Here is a 27,558-nt window from a genome sequence, read left to right as displayed (position 1 = left end):
AACACTACAGAAGTGATCAGTGCCAAGCAATTAGTTGTGCATGTCATCGACATGTTCTTGTTTATTGATTTTTTACAGAGTTATGGCCTATGATAATTTTTGTCATATTTTACTTTGTCTGCATAATGCGAGGGCTGAGTGTGAAATACTGTATCTTGTTCTTTATGCAGTTACAATAGTTTCGCACCTAGCCCAGGAATTTTATTATCTCTTCAGACATCGTGAGGTTGATTTGCACCATGATTGATTAAACTTCATGATGTTTTGGCTACTTCTTCTGTACCATTGGGCCAACTTACACAAAACTTTACAGGATTGATCAATGCCAAGCTTAGTTGTTCATATCATGATATTAGCATGTTTTCCAGTGAAGTTCTTGGAAAATCTAAAATACTGATATATCACTAGATGTCTGACAATAGCTTACTATATCAAGGTGCAGCAAGCTGCAGATGACTGACAATAGCTTACTATATCAAGGTGCAGCATGCTGCAGATGACTGACAATAGCTTACTATATCAAGGTGCAGCAAGCTGCAGATGACTGACAATAGCTTACTATATCAAGGTGCAGCAAGCTGCAGATGACTGACAACAGCTTACTATATCAAGGTGCAGCATGCTGCAGATGAATTGTAAAATATTGATTTTGAAAGGGTATGCTGCCTTTATTGTACCAAACATTCCACAGGAAGACCTTGTTCATCTGACCTTGACGTTTCGTCTCAGCTATCCAACAATTACTCCTTTTTCTATGTTACTATTCACACAAGTCTGAAGTTGTGGGAAACATTTATTTTTTCTAGATAAAAAACAATCTCTTGTTAACAGCTGTATGTAGTTATTCTATTCACAAAAATGTCATCAAAAATATAATTTTGTGATAGACTCCCATTAGCTGAACTCCCTGTTTGTTTGATTTGCAGAATTGACCTAGTATATTCAGAAGTTCTGAAATAACAGGGATTAATTAAATTCTGCATTGCAGAAAACATTATTCTGAACATGCGGAACTACAATTATGAACAAGAAGAGCTAATATATATTTTGGATATTTTTTCATCAATGTTTGTTTATTAAACAATGAGAGATTTAATATTTTCATGAGATAATATACAGTGTACGATTAAATTTGAATAAACATTTCATATTTTTCTAACTACATTTAAAGGCATTTAATGATTGAAGTTTCAAATATCCTGAGACTTTCCTCTACCCTTAACCACTTTTCAGTGAAGCTGTCTTTTTCAAAAATATCTATGACTTTGGTAACGTTATATTTAGTTAAAATTGAACCTTGGGGCTTGTCGTAGCTGCTTGAGAAATTGTGCTATCAGGACGACAGTTACCGTAAATGCAGCCGTACTTAAACACAATATTGCACATCACTGTTCCCAGGAAACCACTACGTTGCAACTTTGCATGCTGTTGCATTTTCATCAAAATAACTTCTAAACTTTGCAAATAATACAGCCCAGAATCTTTCATGGGCGCAGCCATTAGACGATTAGTAAATTTTGTATCAAGCATGCTGATTGGACGTAGTAAATATCGGAAATTTTAATTGGTCATATACATCACGCATAAGATAGGAATTCCCAATTGTTTTTAGAAGATTGAACCGTTTGTCAGGGCGGGTATTATTCCGAAAAGAATATTTACTAGAAAGGATAATGACTGAAAACTTGGATGCGAGAATTTCTCTCATTTTAGTATTTTTGGTGCGATTTCTTCAATATTTTTGCGAGAAATCTAGTAAATCGTGCCCCAAAATAATCCCTGCAATAAAGACAGAATTATTTAAATATGTATTTGAAGTAAGTTCATCAAAGTACCCCAAAATAGTAAACTGTCTTTAAAATCTCTGTTGTGTGGGATATTTCTGTTTAATGTCAGCTGTTGATGTATTGTAGGAAAGAGGGTATGTGACCATGTTTGGAGAAGATGAACCCAGTATCGGGGTGTTTAATTTACGATTGAACGGTTTTAGAGACCCACCAACAGACCATTACATGAGACCATTCTGGCAAGCATTGTGGGATAGTGAATTACGGAAGGAAAGTCAACGTTACTGCACAGGAAACACACCAAATCATATGTACTTAATTAAGTATATGAAAGATTTTTTCGAAAAGTATGACAATGTTTCAAAATTCGCTTTTATGTTTGGGAGTGAACTGACACATTGGGATAACAACCCTGGAGAATACATGGACGATGATTTTGTTGGATTATTTAAGTTTTTAAAACTGAAAGGTCATTTAGAAAACACTGTTCTTATAGTGTTTGGTGACCATGGTGCAAGATACAGCAAGGTTCGTTATACAGTTCAGGGAAAGATGGAAGAAAGACTTCCGCTTATGTCGCTTACATTCCCAAAATGGTTTCGCGTAAAATATCCACATTTATTTAAGAATCTCAAAAAAAATTCCAATAAACTTACCACTCCATTTGATATACATGAAACTTTACTCGATATCTTGGATCTCAGACGAACCATATCTCGAACTAGGCGGAAACAGCGAGGAATAAGCTTATTAGATCAAGTTCCACCAGAGCGCACATGCTCAGATGCAAATATAGACATACACTGGTGCACGTGTCTTAAACAGCTAGAGCTTGATGCTAGAGACAAACACGTGCAGCAGTCTGTGAAAGCTTTAATGAATTTTCTCAATAAGGAGACCAAAAGAATGAGACAGTTTTGTATGGAACTGAAATTTAATAAATTACTCCATGCATTTCTTCTTGTTCCAAATGAAAAGGTAAGTCAATTCAGTTATTTTATTCACAATATCCATGACAGAATTGTCAAAAATATAATTCTATTTTTTTAAATTACATTGTTTGAAAGATAGCGAGGAATGGACCACAGATATTGAATGCTGTATGAATTTTTGTTTTTTTGCCAAAACCATATCATTCAGTGATAATTTTTTATGAAAGTGTATGGCCTATAAGTATTTTAGAATGCTTCCTTTTTGTCTATAATTGTACATTCATATTCTTGTATACAGTTTTTAGCTAGACTTATTTGAAGAATAAGTAGAGCTATTGGACTCGCCCATTCGTATGCATCCGGGTCCTGACTGATCACTTTTTGTATGTAAGCTGGTATCTCTGTAACAGCCTCTGGGAATGGATTGAAACTTCACACACATACACTTTGATAGACTTACTTACAATGCACAGGTTCCAATTAATCTATTTTGCTTTTTGACAAAATATGCCCCTTTTTCGACTAAGCAAATCTTGGTTAAATTTTTGTATGTAAGCTGGTATCTCAGTACCCTGTAATTAGAATGTACTGAAACTTTACACACTTGTTCACTGGGATGATCTGATATGCAATGCACAGGTTTCATAACTCTGCTTTGCATCTTTACAAAATTATGCCCTTTTTTGGACCTAGCTTTTTTTTTTGTTAAGTTTTTGTATATAAGCTGGTATCTCAGTACTCACTAATTCAAATGAATTGAAACTTCATACACTTGTCCTATTTCATGAGTCAAAGCTCCTGTGGGCAAGACACTTTCAGCTTGTTTAAACTGGTCACTGTCATTTAAAAGTGATGGTAAGAATAAAATACCAGATTGTGAAATGATCTATGCAAGAGACATAATATCTTGGTTCCTTTCGAAAACTAGCCAGTTCCCACCATCATCCAGGGTTCCAGAGTTATGGCCCCTTAAAGGGCCAGATTTTGCTATTTTTGGCTTGTGAACAAGATAAAGACCTTTATATGCCCCCGAACCGTCTGTCCGTCTGTCAGTCTGTCGGTCTGTCAGTCTGTCTGCAATTTTCGTGTCCGGTCCATATCTTTGTCATCCATGGATGGATTTTCAAATAACTTGGCATGAATGTGTACCACAGTAAGACAACATGTCGCGCGCAAGACCCAGGTCTGTAGCTCAAAGGTCAAGGTCACACTTAGACGTTAAAGGTCATTTTTCATGATAGTGCATTCGTGTCCGGTCCATATCTTTGTCATCCATGGATGGATTTTCAAATAACTTGGCATGAATGTGTACCACAGTAAGACGACGTGTCGCGCGCAAGACCCAGGTCCGTAGCTCAAAGGTCAAGGTCACACTTAGACGTTAAAGGTCATTTTTCATGATAGTGCATTCGTGTCCGGTCCATATCTTTGTCATCCATGGATGGATTTTCAAATAACTTGGCATGAATGTGTACCACAGTAAGACGACATGTCGCTTGCAAGACCCAGGTCCGTAGCTCAAAGGTCAAGGTCACACTTAGACGTTAAAGGTCATATTTCATGATAGTGCATTGATGGGCGTGTCCGGTCCATATCTTTGTCATTCATGCATGGATTTTAAAATTATTGGGCATGAATGTGTACCACCGTAAGACAACGTGTCGCGCGCAAGACCCAGGTCCGTAGGTCAAAGGTCCTAAACTCTAACATTGGCTATAACTATTCATTCAAAGTGCCATCGGGAGCATGTATCATCCTATGGAGACAGCTCTTGTTTTGCAATTTCCCGATCAAGTTTGTTCAAATGTTTAAGCTTGATTTAAGGGCTACAAGGGCTAAAAATAGAAAGACATTTAATGACATCTACTCTTCAACCGTTTGATGGATCTTCATCAAACTTGGTCTGTATGTACCATATAAGTCCTCGCCCAAATTTGTTTTAAGTGGGGAGGGGTTGGGGTGGGGGGCTTTTGTCTGTGTTTGTTTTTCTACACAATTTTAAAGACTCAGAACCATTTAGTGTTTGAACTGATTTCATCTGTCACACTAATTTATATGACTAACTTTTACTGGAACTTTGTACACCTGGAGCAGAATTATTATGGCCCTCTTGCAAAGTTGCACATTGTCGAGCTTGTCTATGTTCTGAAATATTAGGTGAGGGATCTGGGGCCAAAATGGCTCTCTTGTTTGTCTAGACATTGAAGTTCATAAATACATGTCCACAGGAAAATGGCATTTTGGCCAGAACCACTATTTTATACTATTGAAATATGATGATTTCTCATTGAATCTTTCAGAAACTCATTGTTCAGAAATATGTTAGATTGTTTTATATTTCAGGTACTGATGTTTCTACATTCCAAGGACGATGATAACCGAGTTGCTAATTTCACAAGTGATGTTAATGTAGACCACGCCCACTTTCAGATTACCATAGAAACTTTACCGAATCACGGTTTATATGAAAGTACTGTGCAGGTATCGCTCTGTCTTTTACTTCTTGTATCTATATAGCATGGTAAAGAATAGTGAAGCACAGAACAAAATGTAATGACCCAAAGTTAATCAGCAGAAGGGAAGTTGTTTGTTCAGGAAGATCATAATGATTTTACAGCCTGCACGGTTTTCACAGACATACTTTGATGTTTAACCAAACAAAACAAGACTTTTCCTGTTTCATCTAACATGGCATAGTGTAAACTTTAAGGGTGTATGCATTTTGTCCACTTGTCTATTTTTCTCTTTCTCTGCTTATGTGGCCAACTTCATTGGCAAAGTATTTTCTGGCGAAATAGTTCCACAGTGTATGAAAACATGAAAGTATGAGTCATTCATGTAGTTAAAGGGACAATTTGGCTAGTTTTGTGGTTTTTCTCCAGAACATACATATAGTAATAATACTGTAACGTCATTAACCATCTGAAAAAAACCTTATTTCTTGGCTATAACTTCTAAAGAATTTTTATACAAAGTTTAAGCCTGTTGAGAAGTTGTGTTGCTCAAGTCAGATCTAAGTCACATATAAGGATCTGAACTTCAGTGTATAACCAATAGGCAAGGGCATTCCACTTCCAGCATTCTCCATATTTTAGTGAAACCTCTTTTTTTTGTGCCTCCCAAAATAGTTGGGGAGGCACTAAGAGTTGCTCTGTCTGTCCGTCTGTCCGTCCATCAGAATTTGTGTTGTGCATATCTCAAAAAGTATTTGACCCAGAGTCATCAAATCTCACAGGATTATTATTCAGCACAGTATGTTGTGTACCAGCAGGGGTTTTAATTTTGATCTCAGTTCACACACACACACAGACCAGACTTACGGCCCTTGGCTAAGTAAAAAAAATGCATAAAAGGGTTTGTGTTGCAGGTGTCTCAGAAAGTATTTGACCCAGGATTATGAAATATTACAGGAATATTATTCAGCATGTGAAGGTGTGCACCTGGGGTTTTGTTAGATATATCACTTAGCCAGACCAGAGTTATGATCCTTGACTTAGTCAAAAGATATGTTTCTGTCGCACCTATCTCAAAAAGTATTTGACCTAGGGTTATGAAACATCGTAGGAATATTATTCAGCATGTGAAGTTGTGCACCTTTGATTTTGTTCTGAATTTCTGTCTGTCAGACCAGAGTTACAGCCCTTGATTGTCAAAAATATGTATAGAGGGGATACAAGTTTGCGTCCCATGTATCTCAAAGTGTACTTGACCTAGAGTCATAAAACATTAGAGGATTGTTATATAGCATGTGAAGTTGTGTGCCTGATGTTGTCTTTGGGATTTCACTCAGTTAGGCAAGAATTATGGTCCTTCACTTATACCCCAGTCACACATACGGCGCGGATAACTACGTTTGGCCACTGATAGAAACGTAGTAATCCGTATCGATCCATACCTGAGCCGTACCTTAAGGTAGTAATCCGTATCGTACAATCCGTACGGCTCATGTACGGATCAATACGGATTACTATGTTTCTCTCCGTGGCTAGACGTAGCTATCCGCGCAATATGTTTGACTGGGGTATTAGTGACAAATGCACATAAAATTCTTAAAAGCTTATGTTGTGTATATCCTAAAAAATATTTCACATAGAGTCATGAAACCATGTACAGTAACAGCATTTGGGGCACCTGTGTCCTATGGATACACATCTAGTTTTTGTATTTGTATCTGTATCTGAGATTTATTCTTGGTAATACTGAAAAGGGATCATCATAAAGAGATGTTTGAATTGTTTAGATGTCGCTTCTCACAAAAGCATTGTCTTCCAAGAATATTCTTGACCATTTAGTGATGATGATCATGTTACACAGATGCCCAGGTTACTAATATTATAAATCTACAAAGAATCATTTTGTGATACTAGAATGATCAACCCCAACACAATATTAACAGTAATTTTACAGTTTATTATTTCAGTGCTGTTTTCTAAAAGAACTGTTTTACAAGTTGACAATTTTGTGATTGGTTGCACACAAATAATGCATTCTTCTGACACACAAATAATGTATACTTCTTCGTGTTCAGGTAAATATGACGTCAGGCATGTACACTGTGATTGAAACAGAAATTAGTCGTCTTGACATGTACGGAAGTCAGCCAGCTTGCATCCAGGAAAAATATCCAGATCTACGCAAATACTGCTACTGCAAAAATCAGGAGTCAGAAAAAAAGAACAGCACCAGAGCCCTGTGAGCACCACCAGAGCCCTGTGAACACCACCAAAGACTGTCATTTGCCAACATATCTGATTACAGTCAGTTTTAAATTAGAGAAAAGTTTTGTATCCTGTAGTTTAAAAAGTTGAAATGTTGAAAGAAAAAAGTAAAAGGGTGTTGAAGTTTTTAACATTGTAAATCAGGGCACCCTCTGACATTTTGCTTTTGTCACCAATGAGAAATGTTCTGGGAAGTTAGGAAATAATTTTTTAGAGTTGTGGCTATTTTTTTACTTACTTTGAAGTCATTGTTATTAATGAAATACTAACATAAATGGATTTTGAGGTTGTGCGGATCCATGATATGAAATCCACCAAATAAATAAAAGTCCCATTTGTGTTATCTTTAACACATGAAAACCATAGACATACATATGCAAGAATTAGTCCCTTTAGCAAACAGCATCAGGTCTTTGAACGAAATACCGGTAAAGCTTTTTCACAATAATAAACCTTCATTGTAAACAACTGGCTCTAATTTATTTATCAAAAATGTGGATAGGCCTATATAGGCATTATTAATGATATGGTATTTTTATATTATATATTTGAATCATGTTACACAGAAAGGTTTTTCAAAGGGTAAAATTATTTTTAGAATCTCAATTCATGCAGAGGCAAAAGAAAGAAAATTAGAATTAATTCTTGCAGGTCTTTACTTCAAAAGATGTATCGGCTTGAAATTCTCCCTGGTCAGCATACTAAGATTTCCTGATATTACAGGTGGATGCTTAATACAGGTCATTTTGCCTGGAATATAGGGAAATATATGTTTGAAAATGTCCCTGTTTAAGACAAGTATCTACTTTAAAAAATGGCTGCTGGCTAGCATAGGTTCTGTGAACTTGTCTGGCATGATCGTATTTTTGATCATAGTTGTCAGTCCTGGTATAGGTTGACAGTACTTAGGACTGGTATTTACATTATCCGTGTTGTAGTGTAGTTACAGATTTTTGACTATTTTGTCAGTTGTAACCTGTGAATACTCTTATTCTATGCAAAAGTCGTTTGTTGATAATGTTTTTGTCCAATCTCTCACAGGGTTGACATTCTTTACACTCACTTTTATTGCTATAAACATTTACACAATAGTATGCTTCATGGGATAACTATGGACTGCTTGACAGTTGTCATTCAATTGGTGGATGTCAGGTCAAACACATTGAAAGAGAACAAAATAATGAACCAATCAAGTTTATGATACCTGCTTGTTCAAAATCTGAGTATGAACAAAATTACTGGGTTTAGATATTGACTAAGGTGATATCTCTTAAAGTAGAAGAATGACAACTCTGGTAGTATTTTTTCCTGACGGTACATGTATATAGTATAATATTGATGTAAGTGTCATGAAATTTGTTCAGAAATACTAGATTTTACAGATTTGTAGCTTAAACACTTATAAATCTTTATGTTTATATCAGGCAGAATCTCAACTAATTGAAAATTCAAGTAACAATAAACTGTTCATAAAAGCTAAGAAAAGCAGTTATGACCACATAACAGTTCTAATGATGTTTATGAATGAAGATCCTTGTTAGTGTGATGGTACTAGCATATCTGTAAGGTTGTTAGAGGAAGTACTTGATGTAAATTTGTTTTTTATTGTCAAAACCAAACAAATCAAAATGTCCCCCACTTACCTGGGTCCAGTATTATAATAAAATCTATAAGATGAAACGTTTATAGACCAGTCTTAAACTAACAGTTTCAGCCCCTGATTGGCTAATTGATTCTAAGGACAGTCTTGAAATTGACCAATGTTAGGATTGTATTTCAAGGCTGGTCTGAAAACTCTAGTTTTGTAATCCTATAGTCTATTAATTGATTACTAGTATACAAGGGTTGATCCAAAAGCAATGCCATTGAGGCCATATGAACATTTGTAATGAAAACATAGCAACAAAAATTCATATCCATGTGCATTGATCTATTTGCAGTATTTTTGGAACTATTCATAAATAATATTGAGCATTCATCAAGATATCAACTTCAGTTGAAAGCATTGTTACGATGAATGCTGCATGTAACTGGTGTTATTAACATCAGATATGGCATTTTTTCACTAAGCATTTACAAGGGCTAGCACTACTTCGCAAACTTTAACATGCAATGACAACATGAAAGTTTTAATGGCATGTGGCAGAGAGACTTTACTTCACATCCTTATGATATCATATGATTTTTTTTATTGAATCTCCATGTATTTAAAATGAAAAGAACTTATAGACAATAATGACTTGTGTAATCAGTAGTGAATAGCCTAAATCTGAATGTAGTTTTCATAATAATGCAACGATGAATTATTACACCACCGACACAGTGACATTACTCATAATTTATATGGAACTGTACATAACATCGTGTTCAGTATTTACATATATGATTTAAAGATTCTATTTAGCTTTTTGTTTACAGATTTTACATTGCTTAATGTTCTGTCATAAGGAATTTATATGTTGGTATTGTTTAGAGGAGTGATAGCAATCTCTGTTAAATTATCATACTTCTAATCATGTCGTTTATATGTTAATATAATTATGTACCTATATAGGGACCAATAAAAATGGCACAACAGGGAAAAATATTGGAAGTGAAAATTTTTAAACTATTATATAATTATTATCTTATATGGTCAGTTTGTGGCATTAATTGGTGATATTTACGTCATTTGAAGATCTGCTTTTTATCTTTTATTTTTTGTTTGTGCTTTGTCTTTAAGGTAATGGACCTGTAATAGCATTCGTCAATTTCTGTGTGATTTCATATTCTCGTCTGCTACTTGTGCATTCTTCAGCCGTGAATTTGGTTCATGCATGGAATGGTTTCAGTGACAAGCAGAAAATGCCATATCACATACAGGGAATATATAATTTAGCAGAAATTACCGATTATCATAATGGGTTCGCTACCTTAATGGTTTTTATAGGTAAAAATGAATTTGTCTCAGGACAGGTTTAACACATACTGGTTTAACACATACTGGTACTTTTTAAAGTTGCATTTGATATAAACCTTTTGAAATGTGAATTTTTGAAAATCATTCCATATCAGTAACTGAAGACAGCTTCAGTCCGTGGCCATCAGTATATTGTCATATTACTCATAAGGTCATAGGCCAGGATTTAGAAATGATACAAGATTGTGATTAAGTAGAGAATGCTAGGGTCTACTAACATTTAACTTCAAAGGATGTTTTGGACACAAAGTGACCTGCTGATTTTGTCATCAGTCACAGTATGCAAAACTGAAATTACACAATCATCCACTTACCTCAAAAAGGTCATCATGAAGGTTATATTTTTAGCTCACTTGTCACATAGTGACAAGGTGAGCTTTTGTGATCACCCTCCGTCCGTCGTCAGTCCGAAAGGGCCAGAATTAGCTATTTTGACCTTGTCTGCACAATAGCAGCTTCATTTATGATTTTATTTTAACCAAACTTGCACACAACCTGTATCACCGTAAGATCTTGGTTCCTTTCTTGAACTGGCCAGATCCCATCATGGGTTCCAGAGTGATTCCAGAATTAGCTATTTTGACCTTGTCTGCACAATAGCAGCTTCATTTATGATTTGAATTTAATCAAACTTGCACAAAACTTGTGTTACCATAAGATCTCGGTTCCTTTCTTGAACCGGCCAGATCCCATAATTGGTTCCAGAGTTATGGCCCCTGAAAGGGCCAAAATTAGCTATTTCGACCTTGTCTGCACAATAGCTGCTTCGTTTATGATTTGATTTTAACCAAACTTGCACACAACTTGTATCACCACAAGATCTTGTTCCTTTCTTGAACTGGCCAGATTCCATTATGGGTTCCAGAGTAATGGCCCCTGATAGGGCCAGAATTAGCTATTTTGACCTTGTCTGCACAATAGCAGCTTCATTTATGATTTGAATTTAATCAAACTTGCACAAAACTTGTGTCACCGTAAGATCTCGATTCTTTTCTTGAACCGGCCAGATCCCTTAATGGGTTCCAGAGTTATGGCCCCTGAAAGGGCCAAAATTAGCTGTTTTGACCTTGTCTGCACAATAGCAGCTTCATTTATGATTTGATTTTAACCAGACTTGCACACAACTTGTATCACCATAAGATCTTGATTCCTTTTTATACGCCCGAAGGGACGTATTATGTTATCGCCTTGGTGTCCGTCTGTCTGTCTGTCTGTTGGTTAGCAATTTCCCTTCCGCTCTGTAACTCTTGAACCCCTTGAAGGATTTCAAAGAAACCTGACACAGATGTTCACCTCATCGAAATGACGTGCAGAGTGCATGTTTCGGATGGCTCACTTCAAGGTCAAGGTCACACTTAGGGGTCAAAGGTCATATGACTTTGTTTTGTGTGTATATTGCTCTGCATTTGCGTTGCATTGCAGTGCTCTTGTTTTTATTTGGCAGATCCTTCTTTTGTTCACTTACGATAAATTTTTTTAATTACTTCCCTTTTATTAGCCCACCATCAGATGGTGGGCTATTCAAATCACTCTGCGGCCGTGGTCCGTCCGTTAACAATTTCTCGTTATCGCATCTTCTCAGAAACTACTGGGGGGATTTTGACCAAACTTTGTCAGAATGATGTATTGTTACCCTAGTTGTGTCCCCCTGAAAATCAGACTGGTTCAACAATTTTTGAGTGAGTAAATAATGGCCCTTTGTTTATTTTTATAATTTACATAGACTTATATAGGGAAAAACTTTGAAAATCTTCTTGTCCAAAACCACAGGGCCTAGGGCTTTGATATTTGGTATGTAGCATCATCTAGTGGTCCTCTACCAAGATTGTTAAAATTATTTCCCTGGGGTCAATTATGGCCCTGCCCCAGTGGTCACATGGTTTACATAGACTTATATAGGGAAAAACTTTGAAAAACCTCTTGTCCAAAACCACAGGGCCTAGGGCTTTGGTATTTTGTATGTGACATCATCTAGTGGTCCTCTACTAAGATTATTCAAATTATTCCCCTAGGGTCAAATATGGCCCCGCCCTGGGGGTCACATGGTTTACATACACTTATTTAGGGAAAAACTTTGAAAATCTTCTTGTCCAAACCACAAAGCCTAGGGCTTTGATATTTGTAATGTAGCATCATCTAGTGGTTCTCTATTAAGTTTGTTCAAATTATCCCCCTAGGGTCAAATATGGCCCCGCCCTGGGGGTCACATGGTTCATATAGACTTATCTAGGGAAAAACTTTTAGAATCTTCATGTCCATAACCTACAACATTCAAATTTGGACCACATGTATAGTTTTGAGTGGCAAGATGAACCTTGGCATGAGTTGACCTTGATCTTGACCTAGTGGCCTACTTTCACATTTCTGTAGCTACAGCCTTCAAATTTGGACCACATGCATAGGTTTGTGTACCGAAACAAATTTTGACCTTGACATTGACCTAATGACCTACTTTCACAGTTTTGAAGGTACAGGCTTCAAATTTGGACCACATGCATAGTTTTGTGTTCCAAAATGAAATTTGACCTTGATTTTGACCTAGTGACCTACTTTTACATTTTCAAGCTACAGCCTTCAAATTTGGACCACATGCATAGCTTTGTGTACCGAAATGAACTTTGATCTTGAGATTGACCTAGTGGCCTACTTTCACATTTCTGAAGCTACAGGCTTCAAATATGGACCAAATGCATATTTTTGTGTTCTGAATTGAAATTTGACATTGATTTTTACCTAGTACCTACTTTCACATTTCTCAAGCTACAGCCTCCAGATTTGAAGCACATGCATAGTTCTGTGTACCGAAATGAACTTTGACCTTGAAATTGATCTAGAGACCTACTTTCACATTTCTCAAGCTACAGCTTTCAAATTTGGATCACATGCACAGTGTTGTGTACCGAAATGAAATTTGACCTTGATTTTGACCTTGAACTATTCTTGAAATTTGGAACATTCAAAAATGGCTCAATGGTGGGCACCAAGATCACTCTGTGATCTCTTGTATTACTATAAATAGCTTATTTAGTAACTTTTTTATTATTGGCCATATGGAAAAACCCGAGACCACTTTTCTGTGGTACAACATGGATGGTACCTCCAATTTTTAGGTGTATTTTGACATATCTGCCTTGTAAGAATTTTTCTTTTCTTTTTGGTTAAATTTCTTCCCGTTGTTGTTCCTGTCCTTTGGACTTACGGCTATATAGAAAACTGATTTCAAAACAATTTTACACAAGACTAGTGTTCCTTGGGTGACCCTTTACTATATTCCTTCAAATAATTTTGATTCAGCGAAAAACATGGCCCCGCAAGGGGTTTTGCTTATTTTCCCTATATGCCTATATAAAACTTTGAAAATCTTTTTGTCAGAAACTGCTGGTCCATTTTCAAAATAATTTTACACAAATGTTTCTTGGGTGACCCTCTACCAAATTCCTTCAAATAATTTTGATTCATTGAAGAAGTGGCCGCCTGGGGGAGGGGCTCATTTTCCCATATGGCTATACAGAAAACTTCTTATATGAAACTACTGGCCTGATTTGAAAATAATTTTATTGAAGTAACTTTAAGAAAATTTCAACTATATTTTCTCATAATTCTTTTGATTGATCTTGATTATGATTTTTTGACCGTCTTGTCCTTAAGTGCAATGATAACAGGTGAGCGATATAGGGCCATTATGGTCCTCTTGTTGTGTCATGTTTTGGAAGAGTGGTTGACAACTTCTTATCTGCCTGTATAGAGGGAGGTAATTGATATATAGTACTGAAGTTAATTGAAAACTAGAAATGTGTCACAGACACGGATGGCCCCGCAACATGAGAAAGGTCACAGGCATGGTACTGCTCACAAACTAAAAGAAGAACCCTTAGCCCTGTTTATTTACAAAAGAAAATATTGTAGGAAAACCAGAAAATTCAGTAATCTGTATATGTAGTGAAAATTGGCAAAGTTCAACCAAGGACTGTGACCTTGACCTTTGAGCTAGTGAAATGGTTTTTGCACATCACACATCGTCTACCCATGCTTATCGTTTGTGTCAAATTATTTTGAAATCGGACAATGCCTGTCAAAGTTATGTCCCAGACACGAACACCATCCTTTCACACAAACACACATATGGACAGGGGTAACACTATATGCCGCCCTTCCCCCCACCCCCCATTTTATGGCGTGGGCATAAAAAAAATGTGAAAAGTTAGGAATTTTTTACAGACAGATATATATATATGTGATTTATGAATGTATAACATTCCATTGTTAGCTCACCTGAGCAATGCTCAGGTGAGTTTTTCTGATCGCTCGATGTCCGGCGTCCGTCGTCTGTCGTCTGTCGTCTGTCAACATTTAGCTTGTGTATGCGATAGAGGCTGTATTTTTCAATTAATCTTCATGAATATTGGTCAGAATGATAACCTTGATGAAATCTAGGCCGAGTTCGAAAATGGGTCATTTCGGGTCAAAAACTAGGTCACTAGGTCAAATCAAAGAAAAACCTTGTGTATGCGATAGAGGCTGTATTTTTCATTTAATCTTCATGAATATTGGTCAGAATGATAACTTTGATGAAATTTAGGCCGAGTTCGAAAATGGGTCATCTCGGGTCAAAAACTAGGTCACTAGGTCAAATCAAAGAAAAACCTTGTGTATGCGATAGAGGCTGTATTTTTCATTTAATCTTCATGAATATTGGTCCGAATGATAACTTTGATGAAATCTAGGCCGAGTTCGAAAATGGGTCATCTCGGGTTAAAAACTAGGTCACTAGGTCAAATCAAAGAAAAACCTTGTGTATGCGATAGAGGCGGTATTTTTCAATTAATCTTCATGAATATTGGTCAGAATGATAACCTTGATGAAATCTAAGCCGAGTTCGAAAATGGGTCATCTCGGGTCAAAAACTAGGTCACTAGGTCAACTCAAAGAAAAACCTTGTGTATGCGATAGAGGCTGTATTTTTCAATTCTTCTTAATGAATATTGGTCAGAATGATAACCTTGATGAAATCTAGGCCGAGTTCGAAAATGGGTCATCTCGGGTCAAAAACTAGGTCACTAGGTCAACTCAAAGAAAAACCTTGTGTATGCGATAGAGGCTGTATTTTTCAATTGATCTTCATGAATTTTGGTCAGAATGATTGCCTTGATGAAATAAAGGCCGAGTTCGAAAATGGGTCATCTCGGGTCAAAAACTAGGTCACTAGGTCAAATCAAAGAAAAACCTTGTGTATGCAATAGAGGCAGTATTTTTCAATTGATCTTCATGAATTTTGGTCAGAATGATATCCTTGATGAAATCTAGGCCGAGTTCGAAAATGGGTCATCTGGGGTCAAAAACTAGGTCACTAGGTCATATCACATAAAAACCTTGTGTATGCGATAGAGGCTGTATTTTTCAATTGATCTTCATGAATTTTGGTCAGAATGATTACCTTGATGAATTTAGACCAAGTTCGAAAATGGGTCGACTGGGGTCAAAAACTAGGTCACTAGGTCAAATCAAAGAAAAACCTTGTGTATGCAATAGAGGCTGTATTTTTCAACTGATCTTCATGAAATTTAGCCAGAATGATTACCTTGATAAAATCTAGGCCGAGTTCGAAAATGGGTCATCTGGGGTCAAAAACTAGGTCACTAGGTCAAATCGAAGAAAAACATTGTGTATGCAATAGAGGATGTATTTTTCAATTGATCTTCATGAAATTTGGTCAGAGTGATTGCCTTGATGAAATCTAGATCGATTTTGAATATGGGTTATCTGAGGTCAAAAACTAGGTCACTACGTCAAATTAAAGAAAAATCTTGTGTATGCGATAGAGACTGTTTTTTTCAATTGATTTTTATGAAATTTGATCAGGTTGATTGCCTTAATGAAATCTAGGTCGAATTTGAATATGGGTCATCTGAGGTCAAAAACTAGGTCACTTGGTCAAATCGAAGAAAAAACTTCTGTATGTGATAGAGGCTGTATTTTTCAGTTGATCTTCATGAATTTTGGTCAGAATGATTGCCTTGATAAAATCTAGGTCGAGTTTAAACATGGGTCATCTAGGGTCAAAAACTAGGTCATATCTAAGAAAATGCTTGTTTTATCGCAAGAGACCAATTTTTTGGTCCAATCTTAATGAAAATTGGTCAGAATATTTGTTTCCATGAAATCACTAGGTCAAACCTGTTTTACACTGTTATGGAGTGTTTCTTAGGTGAGCGACCTAGGGCCATCTTGGCCCTCTTGTTTTAGTATGTGATAGAATGTTTTATGTATAAAATTGTGGGCTTTAACATAATTAGGTTAGTTATGTCTTGATATATTTTATATGATTTAATTTTTCATTAATGTAAAATCCAGTTGTTTTTTTAGTATTTTATGTCTGCAGATGGTTAACAGAAAGCTGTGATGACTTGTTCTTAAAATTCAATCATTTATGACAGTTTTCTATTCAGACCTTTTCTGAAATGGAACTGTATGAAATACTTACCAAGTTAACTTACATAGACCTTTAAATTTGTAGATACCTTCAGTCCTTTTATCAGTTTTAGTTTGCCTATACAAAATATATCTAGAGCTGTCCTACTCACTCTTGCACCAGCATCTGTGTCCATATTCCTGGTTGCATGAGACAAAGGTCGTTAACTGGTTACTTCTGTCTTCACTTGTTTCACATTAAATCTAGTACAAGTTCAGGGTGACTGAAGAGCAAAGTTGGCCAAATTTAACTCATCAATGGGTTGCTTCCAGCTGCTAGCATCTCTTCACATCCGCAGCCATCTGGAATCCCGCACAGCAGTCACATACTTTTGACTGCCTGTCACTTCTATTGACCCAAATGTCTGGTAGCAGTTCCCATACAAATGTTGTAGGAAACCCTTTGCATCTAACTTCAACACGGTAACTAAACACCGTCCATCTTGCCGGGCTGCTCTACTGTCTTCCCCCTGGTGGCAGATATCCTTCTGGACAAGTGACCTTTACTGTTCTTCTGGCAGATTCCTGTCAAAGTCACTCTCAGACTGCTCCACAGCTACACTTTCTGCTCATTTACCAGTCTTTACATTTATCCCAGCTCTTTATATAATGGTGGTATCATATGGCTTAGGGGCCATAACTCTGGCACCAGTATTTGATGAAATATGCCCCTTTTTACTTAGGACTTCAGTTTAAAATTTTGATGCTCTTTCACTCTTTCTCTGTAACTACTGAACAGATTTAATCGAACTTAAAATAGTTGCTCCACATCATCATTTATATCAATATGAGGTCTATAAGGGACATGAAGTGTAAATGTATATGACAGATATTTTCTTGGATGGAAGGTGGACAGGGGGTGAAGGGGGTTCCTTGCTTGGGTTCCCCTCCTTTTCAAATTTATTTTGGTTACCCCTCCTACATGCATACTTAATTTCCTCTGATAAAGCAGCATTATCCAGGATCGAAATAGTACACCGTCCCCTCGGACAGCTCTTGTTTAAATCATGATGCATAAACTTCAACAAGTCATTTTTATAGAATGACAGCATGAAATGTTTGATAGAATAGAAGAAAACTATAAATAGAATTCTTTACATAATGCAATATTAAACTTAAGGTTTTGAAATCCAGTACCGGTTCTGTGCCATTTTATGTTTTGAATTGATTTTATTTCTTTTCAGATGTTGAGAAATTATTTTTGTTAGTTTAGATTTGTGTTTTTACAGACACTGTAGCTATAATTACAGAATTTTACTTATTTTAACCACCTGTTTTACCACAAGTAGGATATTTTCATTTCAAACTTACTGTTTGGTCCATCAAATTTATAACTGGTTTTCACTAGGAATGGTAGTTAGATATTCTGAAAATATCTTTAATTATGTCACTTTCTATCATAGCCAAAAAATTAAACCACATCAGAAATTGTTTTTTATTGACAGTTTATTCACAAGTAATCAAGACATTTGGAAAATTTAAGTTCACAATTCTTTAGAATGATACAAAATACGAATGGTATTGTCTTATATTTAAAGAGATATCAAGGAAAACCGTGTTATGGAAAAGGTGGATCAATAGTAATTATCACTTTAGTTTGACATATAAATGTAGGGTTTTGGCAAATTCATTCAGCTGTGAAACCATTTATATCCATAGGGGACAAATTTTCATGGAGTTTGTATATGAACCAGTCCTTTGAATTTATTCTCAACAAAAACTTATATTCCCAATTTCTTACTTTAGAACTTGAAATTCATGTCCCCCAAGAACCATTTTGGCTGAAATCATGAAATTTTATGCCAAGAAGGTTTAAATGATTTCACAATTTTATTTGATAAAACCACTACTTAACCGTAACATTTTGTGGAAATGTAAGATTTTTACAGGTTTTTTACATTGTGGGCTTATGATAAAGCACTGAACTTGCTCAAGCGTTGTTATTCTCATTGTGCTGCAACCTTAGAATGACAGTAGTGCTGTTGCCTCATGTAGAAGATGGAGGGATCTAGTTTTCATGTTTTCAGTCAGTCCATCTTGATTTTATGTCCATTCTGTATCATATGAACAGCTTGAAAAAAGTTAATTAAACTTTGGATGAATGTTCATCTTATCAAGACAATGTGCAAAAACCATGTTCTAATTGCTCTGGGCCCCAAGGTCGAGGTCACATCTGAAAGACGTGTTTAGCCTTGGATTTCATGTTTAGTCTTTATCATTTAAACCTGTGATGGAACTTTTAGTTATCAACAGGATGTGCAGAACCAATGTTCCAACTATACCAACCTAATGTCAAGGTCACAACTGAAGGTCAAACACTATACCAACCTAATGTCAAGGTCACAACTGAAGGTCAAACACTATACCAACCTAATGTCAAGGTCACAACTGAAGGTCAAACACTATACCAACCTAATGTCAAGGTCACAAATGAAGGTCAAACACTATACCAACCTAATGTCAAGGTCACAACTGAAGGTCAAACACTACCAACCTAATGTCAAGGTCACAACTGAAGGTCAAATATTTGAGCATACTTAAGCATTACAAAACTTAATTAACTCTTGTACTACATAATGCTTGTTACATCAAATTATAAATCTGCAAATAAACCAATTGTGAGGCAAATCACAGCCACTGCACTTTTATAAAACCTATACTGTGTTGGTGTGCCGTAAAACCCAAATAAATAAATTAATTTATAAAACCTGTCCTTAAATCATTTATAGAAAATATCTTCCTTAAAGTCTGACAACATTGAACTGACAAATACATAATAGACAAGGATACAAATTCAACATATTTCTGTGTTGAGAATTTTTACCAAACCATACCTGGTCGGAATGGTCAAATGTAAAGTCTTCTGTTGTCTTTCAGCATTACCTTCAAATAACTTGTTAACTAAGAGAAATCTCGGGCTTTTTCAAATGAAAAGTCTATTAGCATAGCTGGCTGATCATGGTCAGTAAAATTTCAGTGACCACCCCTTTCAATAATAAGTGGTACTGCCCAATTTCAATGATGGACCAGTCCATTTTAGAAATATAGCAGGATAAAGGTAAATTAAGACTTGGCAAATATCGTGGCTAGTAGAGCAATAACAGATGATGAAAGATGACAGACACAGGGTAATCATGATAGCTCAGCTTGAGCACTTTGTGCTCGGATGAGCTTAAAAGGGGGACACAGAAGTAAGCTGTGCCCATCCCTTTTGTCAATCAAACAGCTGCTGTTTTGTCAAATTATTTCATGTGAAGAAGCCATCCAGATGGCTTTCAGGTCAGTCTAGATTTTATGCATAAGTCAACACATACTTGGAAGTAGTGTGCTGCGGGACACCTGTAGTCTGCCTCTACTGCTGAAGACTGAAAAAGGGCATTGATGTAAGTTATCTGTGACTTTGAACATTGTACCACACAAAAACATTATGCAGACAAAAATAAAAAACATCTGTCTAAATTTATGGATTTTAATACAAAAATAAGACTGTACAGTATGTATCTCTCACCATTCTACTTTACACTAATCAACTGGCAAAACCCGAAGGAATATATTGAATAAACACAAAGTCATGACCTCCTTTCTGAAGACAAGACAAGTATCTGTTCAATGTTATAAAATTCTTTTGCAACCAGTCTAAGTACTACAGCATCTGATTGGTTTATCAAGAGCTTAATCTTGGGATTAATCAATCACAAGGCTGCAATATATGACTGGTTTCCAAACTTTTTTTGTAACTTTTATTAAAGTCAGATCTTGCTTCTGGGAAGTGGGAGAAAAAGTTATATAGCTGTGAAAAAACAAAAACAATTATAATAACAAAACATGCTTCCCTTCCTGCAATGTATTTTTATATCTCAAATATTCTAAGCAACTATGTCAGGATTTGCCACAAAACTAAATAGATAACAGCCTAGACAATACCAAAGATATTTGGCTAAATGTTGTTTCTGGCTAAAATTTTCACACATTTGCATGTGGGCAACAGTAAAAAAAGTTCGCATGATTTGCTAAAATAGGTTTTCTCTTATTTTCTCTCCCTATTTTCCACTCAGGAATCAAACATAAAGAGTAAATTTATACATTTACAATACCTAAACTGGACGGAATGTGCTACTTTAAAATAAAATACAATTGTAATAAATTACACATACACGAAATTGGAATAATTCAATAACAGATCATTGAACAAGTACTGGTACAAAGACTTAGTCACAATAAAGGACACTTAACTCTAGAATAAATAATATACACAAAATGTACAACTATATATAATGATGTTAAAAGAAAATGGCATATATATGCATGCTAAGTTACACATTCTGAGAAATAACAAAGGCTGAAAGAATATATTTATACTTATGCAATGGCTAACGGCTCCAAACACTATCTCTATACAGAGTATGATTGTAAGTTTACCAAAAGCAAAGTATCTGGACACCGAGTTCATACCATTTAAAGGTGTATCTCTTATTATGTATATCAAATGCTGAACAAACTACAAAATATAAAAGACAGAAACCTAGCACACCCTCAAAGAAAATAACTACAACCCCAACCCAGTACTGCAACAATGTTTCAAGATATTATATAACAACATCATTTGCTCTGTAACACTTCATAACACAATATTAAATTAAGTTGAACAAAATCAGTTTAAATGGTATTTCTATTTTAGTTCAAAACTGTAAAAGGTAAATTAAAATTGCTATTAAGATAGTAGTAAGTATAACATAAATTTTAGAAGAAAAAAAATGTTTTTCGGGTTAAATATATTTTAGCAACTAATATAAATCTTCAAACAAGTACATTTGTTAAAGTTTGCAATACAAAGCACAGGTCCAGTACTACCTGCTTCCTATAAATTTCAGGTAGCCCTCCAGTAATATATATCAGTTCTATATCTACTTTCATGTAGCCTTGAACCTAGTCTCATTTATAAGTCAGTTGCAACTTCTCTGGAAGTGTCACATTTCGTCACATCATTTGTGCCACACTTAACAAAACAGCATCACTACACAAGTATCACCTAATCACTAAATAAGCATCAAAGGTTCTCATTAGAGTCGCATTCAATCACTAAAAATTGGCATCACAGTCAGTGGCGAGTACAACTTTTAATCACTAAATAAGCAACACAGTTTCTCACGAGTGTCATATTTAATCACTAAACAACACAGTTTCTCATGACTGTCATATTTAATCAAGTAAAATCATCACAGTTTCTCATGACTGTCACATTAAAAAAACTACTGAGTGTAGCTTTTAACAACAATGATCAAGTAATGCATGTCACATTTTGTCTTCATTCACTATTTCATCATTTCACTATTCAAGACATTGTGGGTTTGTTTCTTCTGCTGCCAGGTTTCTCACTTCTTATTCTTCCGTAAGTTGTCTTCTGATTCCTGTAAGCAAAAAATATAAAAATGATATTACTATTAGATATGTATCACACTAAAACTCCCTCGTAATATGGTAAAGAAACGTTAAAGACAAACTGTTGATGAACAAAAATGTTGTAGTAATCAAACAAGTATATAGTGAATTTTACTTTACTAAGTTTATCTTGTCAAACAATAATTCATACATATCCAAGATTCTAGTGCAAAAACCAACAGATGAAAACCTTTTATTGATAAAATGTATACACTATAAAAATCATTTAATCAATAACCCTTCATTTTAGATATATTATAATGTTTCTGCCTTTCAAATCACAGTAGAAATTGGACAGCATTCTAGTACTTAAACTTTTTAACTTATATTAAACAAAGAACTCTGCTTTCTGTCTGAAGAAAACATGAAAACCACCAATTAAAGAAATTAAAAATATGATTATGTTCATATGCTAGAAATATGAAAGACATATCACACAAATTATTCAGATTGTTATGAAAGTCTCTAACACCACGACCAGACACTATTTTAGAACTAGAACAATTTAGTACTTTGAAAAATCTGGCCAAACTATTTAATTTTTTTAATGTCTAATTGTTGTCAAATAGCTTAATGCAGTTAAGGACATTGTGTAAAAAATGTCATTATAGTGTTCTAGAAAGTTATCAACAAAAGCCTCGTCAGACCAAAATAACAAAGACAACTATCATAGTAAATATATAAATAAATAAAACTAACAACAACAGTCTGTGAGACAGCCGTATCCCTGGCTGCTGTGTTTTGTAGTGGAACAAGGCTTCAATCAATAATTAAGGAATCAGATGTTATTATTTTGCACATTCAGTCATTACCATTTATTGATAATACATAATTGAAAAACTACTGTCCACATGTTCATTACAAGAAGAAAGATAATTCCTAAACTATTTTAGACAGATTCATGGTTCTTATGCTATGCTGCCTGCACTTTTTTTAACCCTTAGCCTGCTAAATTTCTAAAATGGACTGGTCCATCATTCATTTTGGGCAATACCATTTATTATTCGAAAGGGTGTTCACTGAAAATTTACTGACAGAATAGTGAACAGTGCAGACCATGATCAGCCTGCACGGATGTGCAGGCTGATCTTGGTCTGCACTGGTCGCAAAGGCAGAATCTCTTGCCACCAGCAGGCTAAAGGTTAATACTATCTATCATTACATTTAGTTTCATTTCATTCCCTAAGCATTAATTATAGTCCAGACAAAATAAGTAAGTACACAAACAGGGAAATAAAAAAAATAAAAATTCAAGATCACTCTGCCTGACATTACCATCTATTTTTACATCCTATTTCATGATATTCCCTTCAGCAATTATTTAAAGTTATTATCTGAACAATAGAAAATGAAGTACATAAAGGAAGATAATTCCAAAATTATTCAAGATAGAGTTATGGTTCTTTCATTATGCATTCCGCCTCACTGCCTTCCATTATATTCCACCTTAGTGGTTTTAAATTTCAGAGCTGGCTGTGACATAAATAGATCAATAAGGAACTGCAATGTTTTTTGTTAAATTTTCACTGGTGCTTTCTGTTGTATCATTACTTTAACCATGTTAACAAGAGCAGACTAATATAAGAAGAATAGAAGAAAAAATATCTAGAAAGTAAATTAAATTTTGTAATTAATCAGTGAAGAGTTCTATCCCCTTATCAGTTGATCTCACCCTTCTCTTTTTCCTTCTGTGCTTGCGTTTCTAAGAACACAAATTGTAACAACAATAAAGTTTACACCGGAAAAGCAGCATAATATATAATAATAATAAGTGACATACTCATACTAATAAACAGCAATAAAGTTCCAATAATCTGAATACTTTCCATAAAGGTTTATAGATTGACACTATATGCAAATAAGAATCAGTATAGAAAGAGAAATAGCCTTCATGTGTGGTAAAATGAACTATCATGAAAGAAAATGGTCCATGTTTATGATAACAGCAGATGAAAATCATATTTAAAGGCAAAAAAAAAAAAATAATAATAGGTATATGCATGTTTTATAAATATATACATATTCCTTTGACAGTTTATTTATAATTTAAAACAGTGTAAGTAAATAGAAACTGGAGACGACAAAACAAAACAAGAAAAAAAACAAAAACAAAAAACAAAAATTTGACGACAAAACAAACAAAAACAAAAATCCTTTTTTTTTATCTATTCCAAGTTTTTTTGGTTTTTTTTGTTATTATTAATATTATTATTACAGAACATTATCTCTCTTTTTTTTCTGTTGCAAACTAAAAAAAAATTCATCACATATAGAAAACGATATTTTTGAGAACTCAAAAAAAGAAATTTGTTTATTATTCTTCTGTAATATTTAGCTAGATATGTATTAATATGTATCATGTGATGATTATATTAAAAATAAATTATAAACAAGAGCACCGCCTTGCGGGTGCTGACGCTCATCTGATTTTTTTTGTGTAATAGAAATATTGTCCTACCCATGATTTTCTAAGTCTAAAAAGGGCCATCATTCTTGCAAAAAGCAGGATAGAGTTATGTTTCTTGATGTACAGTGTCCACTTATGATGGTGAAAAACTGTTGCAAGTTTTAAAGCAATAGCTTTAATAGTTTATGAGAAAAGTTGACTTAAACATAATACTCAACCAAGAAAATGATTTTCTAAGTCCAAAAGGGGCAATAATTATTGCAAAAAGCAGGATGGAGTTATGTTGCTTGCTGTACAGGGTCAGCTTATGATGGTGAACAAGTGTTGCAAGTTTCAAAGCAATAGCTTTGATAGTTTAAGAGAAAAATTTGACCTAAACATAAAACTTAACCAAGAAATCTGATATTTTCTAAGTCAAAAAGGGGCCATAAATCTTGCAAAAAGCAGGACGGAGTTATGTTTCTTGCTATACAGGGTCAACTTATGATGGTAAACAAGTGTTGCAAGTTTTAAAGCAATAGCTTTGATAGTTTAGGATAAAAGCTGACCTAAACATAAAACTTAACCAAGAAAACTGATTTTCTAAGTCCAAAAGGGGCAATAAATCTTGCAAAAAGCAAGATGGAGTTATGATTCTTGACGTACAGGGTCTGCTTATGATGGTGAACAAGTATTCCAAGTTTCAAAGCAATAGCTTTGATAGTTTAGGAGAAAAGTTGACCTAAACATAAAACTTAACCAAGAAATCTGATATTTTCTAAGTACAAAAGGGGCCATAAATCTTGCAAAAAGCAAGATGGAGTTATGTTTCTTGCTATACAGGGTCAGCTTATGATGGTGAACAAGTATTCCAAGTTTCAAAGCAATAGCTTTGATAGTTTAGGAGAAAAGCTGACCTAAACATAAAACTTAACCAGGCAACGCCGACGCAGACGCCGACGCCGACGCCGACAACCGCTCAAGTGATGACAATAACTCATCATTTTTTTTTCAAAAAATCAGATGAGCTAAAAAAACTATATGCAAATTGTCACAGGAAGTGTCCACCTAATTAAATTTCTAAAAACTCAGTTTTCTGTTAAAAATGATCTTCATTAGAGTATTGATAGTTACTATTTCATTAATGATAAAATAAAACCTGTCAAATGTATGTAAACACACCCTATTATTTAACTTTACTTTTGCTAGGCATATTTAAATGAAACAAGTAAAAAATTTGATGTTTCATTTGAACAAATTAAGTAGTCTCAATTTCAAATGACATAATTCTTTTAGTTAGACTTTGGTAGTATAAAGTTAACCTAATTAGCAACACTTAAAACACCAGAATGAACATGTCACTCATGAAAATTTGCAACAACAACAACAGCGGCAGCAGCAACATAAAACCCAAAACCTTGAAAACACTGCATACAACATAACAACACTAACACATTAAACAATCAACAACTAAAACAAAACCTGCCTTTAATGCATTTCATTCTACTTCATTCATGTGATGAGTGCAGTTCTGATATAAAATGTTGTAATGTTTTCCATTAATTTATTCGCTATTAAAGGGGCACTAGCCCCACTTACACTTCAAACTAGAACTGTCACAGGAGTGACTCATACCCCCACCATACAGTCTTGTCACAGAAGAATGACAATCATAAGTAATCTTAAAAATACTTAGAATAATATAAAAATGTCAAAAAAGCTTAATACTTAAAAAGAAGTTTACTCATCTTTGGAGTACTTCATCCTGGGTTTCCACATATAAGTAATACTAGTATAATTATGTGCCCTGGATGAGGGATGAGGTAAATATAAAAAATCTCTTAATATTAGAGATACACTAAAAGTGAATACAAAAAAGTATCTTACCGACCCATGTTACCACAGAAAAATGTATTTACTTTTTACATAGGACTGATAATAAAAAAGTTAGAAAAATACCAAAAATATTGAAAATCTAAAAATAGGATTTCTAAAAATAGACTAATTCCTGGAATTTAAGGGGAAGAAACTCAGTACAAAAGTTAAAAAAAAGAATACTTCCCTTTGGCTCTAAGCCAATCAGAATGAGATATAGTGAAAATACATCAAAATTAACCTTAAATTCTAAGTAAAAGGGGACATAATTCAAGAAAAATTGCTTTCAGAGTTATGCACCTTGTGTCACATGATGTGGGTGATGATGTGGAACATCTATTTTAAGTTTAAATCAAATCCATTTAAAAGTAACTGAGATACAGTGAATATACATCAAAATTAACCTTAAATTCTAAATAAAAAAAGGGGCATAATTCATGAAAAATTGGTGTCAGAGTTATGCACCTTGTGTCACATGATGTGGGTGATGAGAGGTGGAACATCTATTTTAAGTTTGAATCAAATCCATTTTGTAATAACTGAGATATAGTGAAAATACATCAAAATCAACCTTAAATTTAAAGTAAAAAGGGGACATAATTCATAAAAAATTGATGTCAGAGTTAAGCACCTTGTGTCACATGATGTGGGTGATAAGGTGGAACATCTATTTTAAGTTTGAATCAAATCCATTTAATAATAACTGAGAAAATAGATTTCGGGACGCGACACGACAAAACTGACTCCTATATACCCCCTTCCAAACATGTTTGGTGGGTGTATAAATATCAAATACTTTAAAACGGCTTGCAACATCTGTAAAATATTATCAGAAGTTGTTATTACTCAAACTGAAATTTTATGAGTATGAAATATAATGAAGTTAAATTCCTTCTATCAATTTTGTTATTTTTTCTTCATAATTCACAAGTCGTACCTTAAACGTAATGGACTACTTTGTTGCATTTTTTTACCTACAATTTCAATTACCTGC

General features: G+C 34.7%; 2 protein-coding genes across 23 annotated transcripts in view; one reads left to right on the top strand and one right to left on the bottom strand.

Annotated features, from left to right (window-relative positions):
• The window catches only part of LOC123554018 (uncharacterized), a 53,431-nt gene extending 34,633 nt beyond the window's left edge, over nucleotides 1-18,798 (top strand). Inside the window, exons 4-6 of the mRNA XM_045343835.2 lie at nucleotides 1,914-2,765; nucleotides 5,063-5,200; nucleotides 7,248-18,798. Coding sequence (XP_045199770.2) covers nucleotides 1,914-2,765; nucleotides 5,063-5,200; nucleotides 7,248-7,415 — 1,158 coding nt within the window. The 3' untranslated portion in view covers nucleotides 7,416-18,798. The remainder of the gene's footprint in view (nucleotides 1-1,913; nucleotides 2,766-5,062; nucleotides 5,201-7,247) is intronic.
• Nucleotides 18,799-20,319: 1,521 nt separating this feature from the next.
• The window catches only part of LOC123554020 (uncharacterized), a 72,348-nt gene continuing 65,109 nt past the window's right edge, over nucleotides 20,320-27,558 (bottom strand). For 17 of the 22 annotated variants that reach the window (XR_006686934.2, XR_006686936.2, XM_045343857.2 and 14 more), the window contains one exon: nucleotides 20,320-22,272. Coding sequence is in view for 13 of the 22 variants with exons in the window: in XM_053548565.1 (XP_053404540.1) it covers nucleotides 22,197-22,272 (76 nt within the window). In the remaining 9 variants the exon portion in view is untranslated. Of the gene's footprint in view, nucleotides 22,273-23,975; nucleotides 24,006-26,175; nucleotides 26,221-27,558 lie in introns of all 22 variants that reach the window. The other 5 variants (XR_006686935.2, XM_045343844.2, XM_045343854.2 and 2 more) reach the window with 2 other exon arrangements.

The sequence above is a fragment of the Mercenaria mercenaria genome, chromosome 7 (assembly GCF_021730395.1).
Source record: "Mercenaria mercenaria strain notata chromosome 7, MADL_Memer_1, whole genome shotgun sequence".
Classification (NCBI taxonomy): domain Eukaryota; kingdom Metazoa; phylum Mollusca; class Bivalvia; order Venerida; family Veneridae; genus Mercenaria; species Mercenaria mercenaria.
This window is presented reverse-complemented; position numbering and strand designations above follow the sequence as displayed.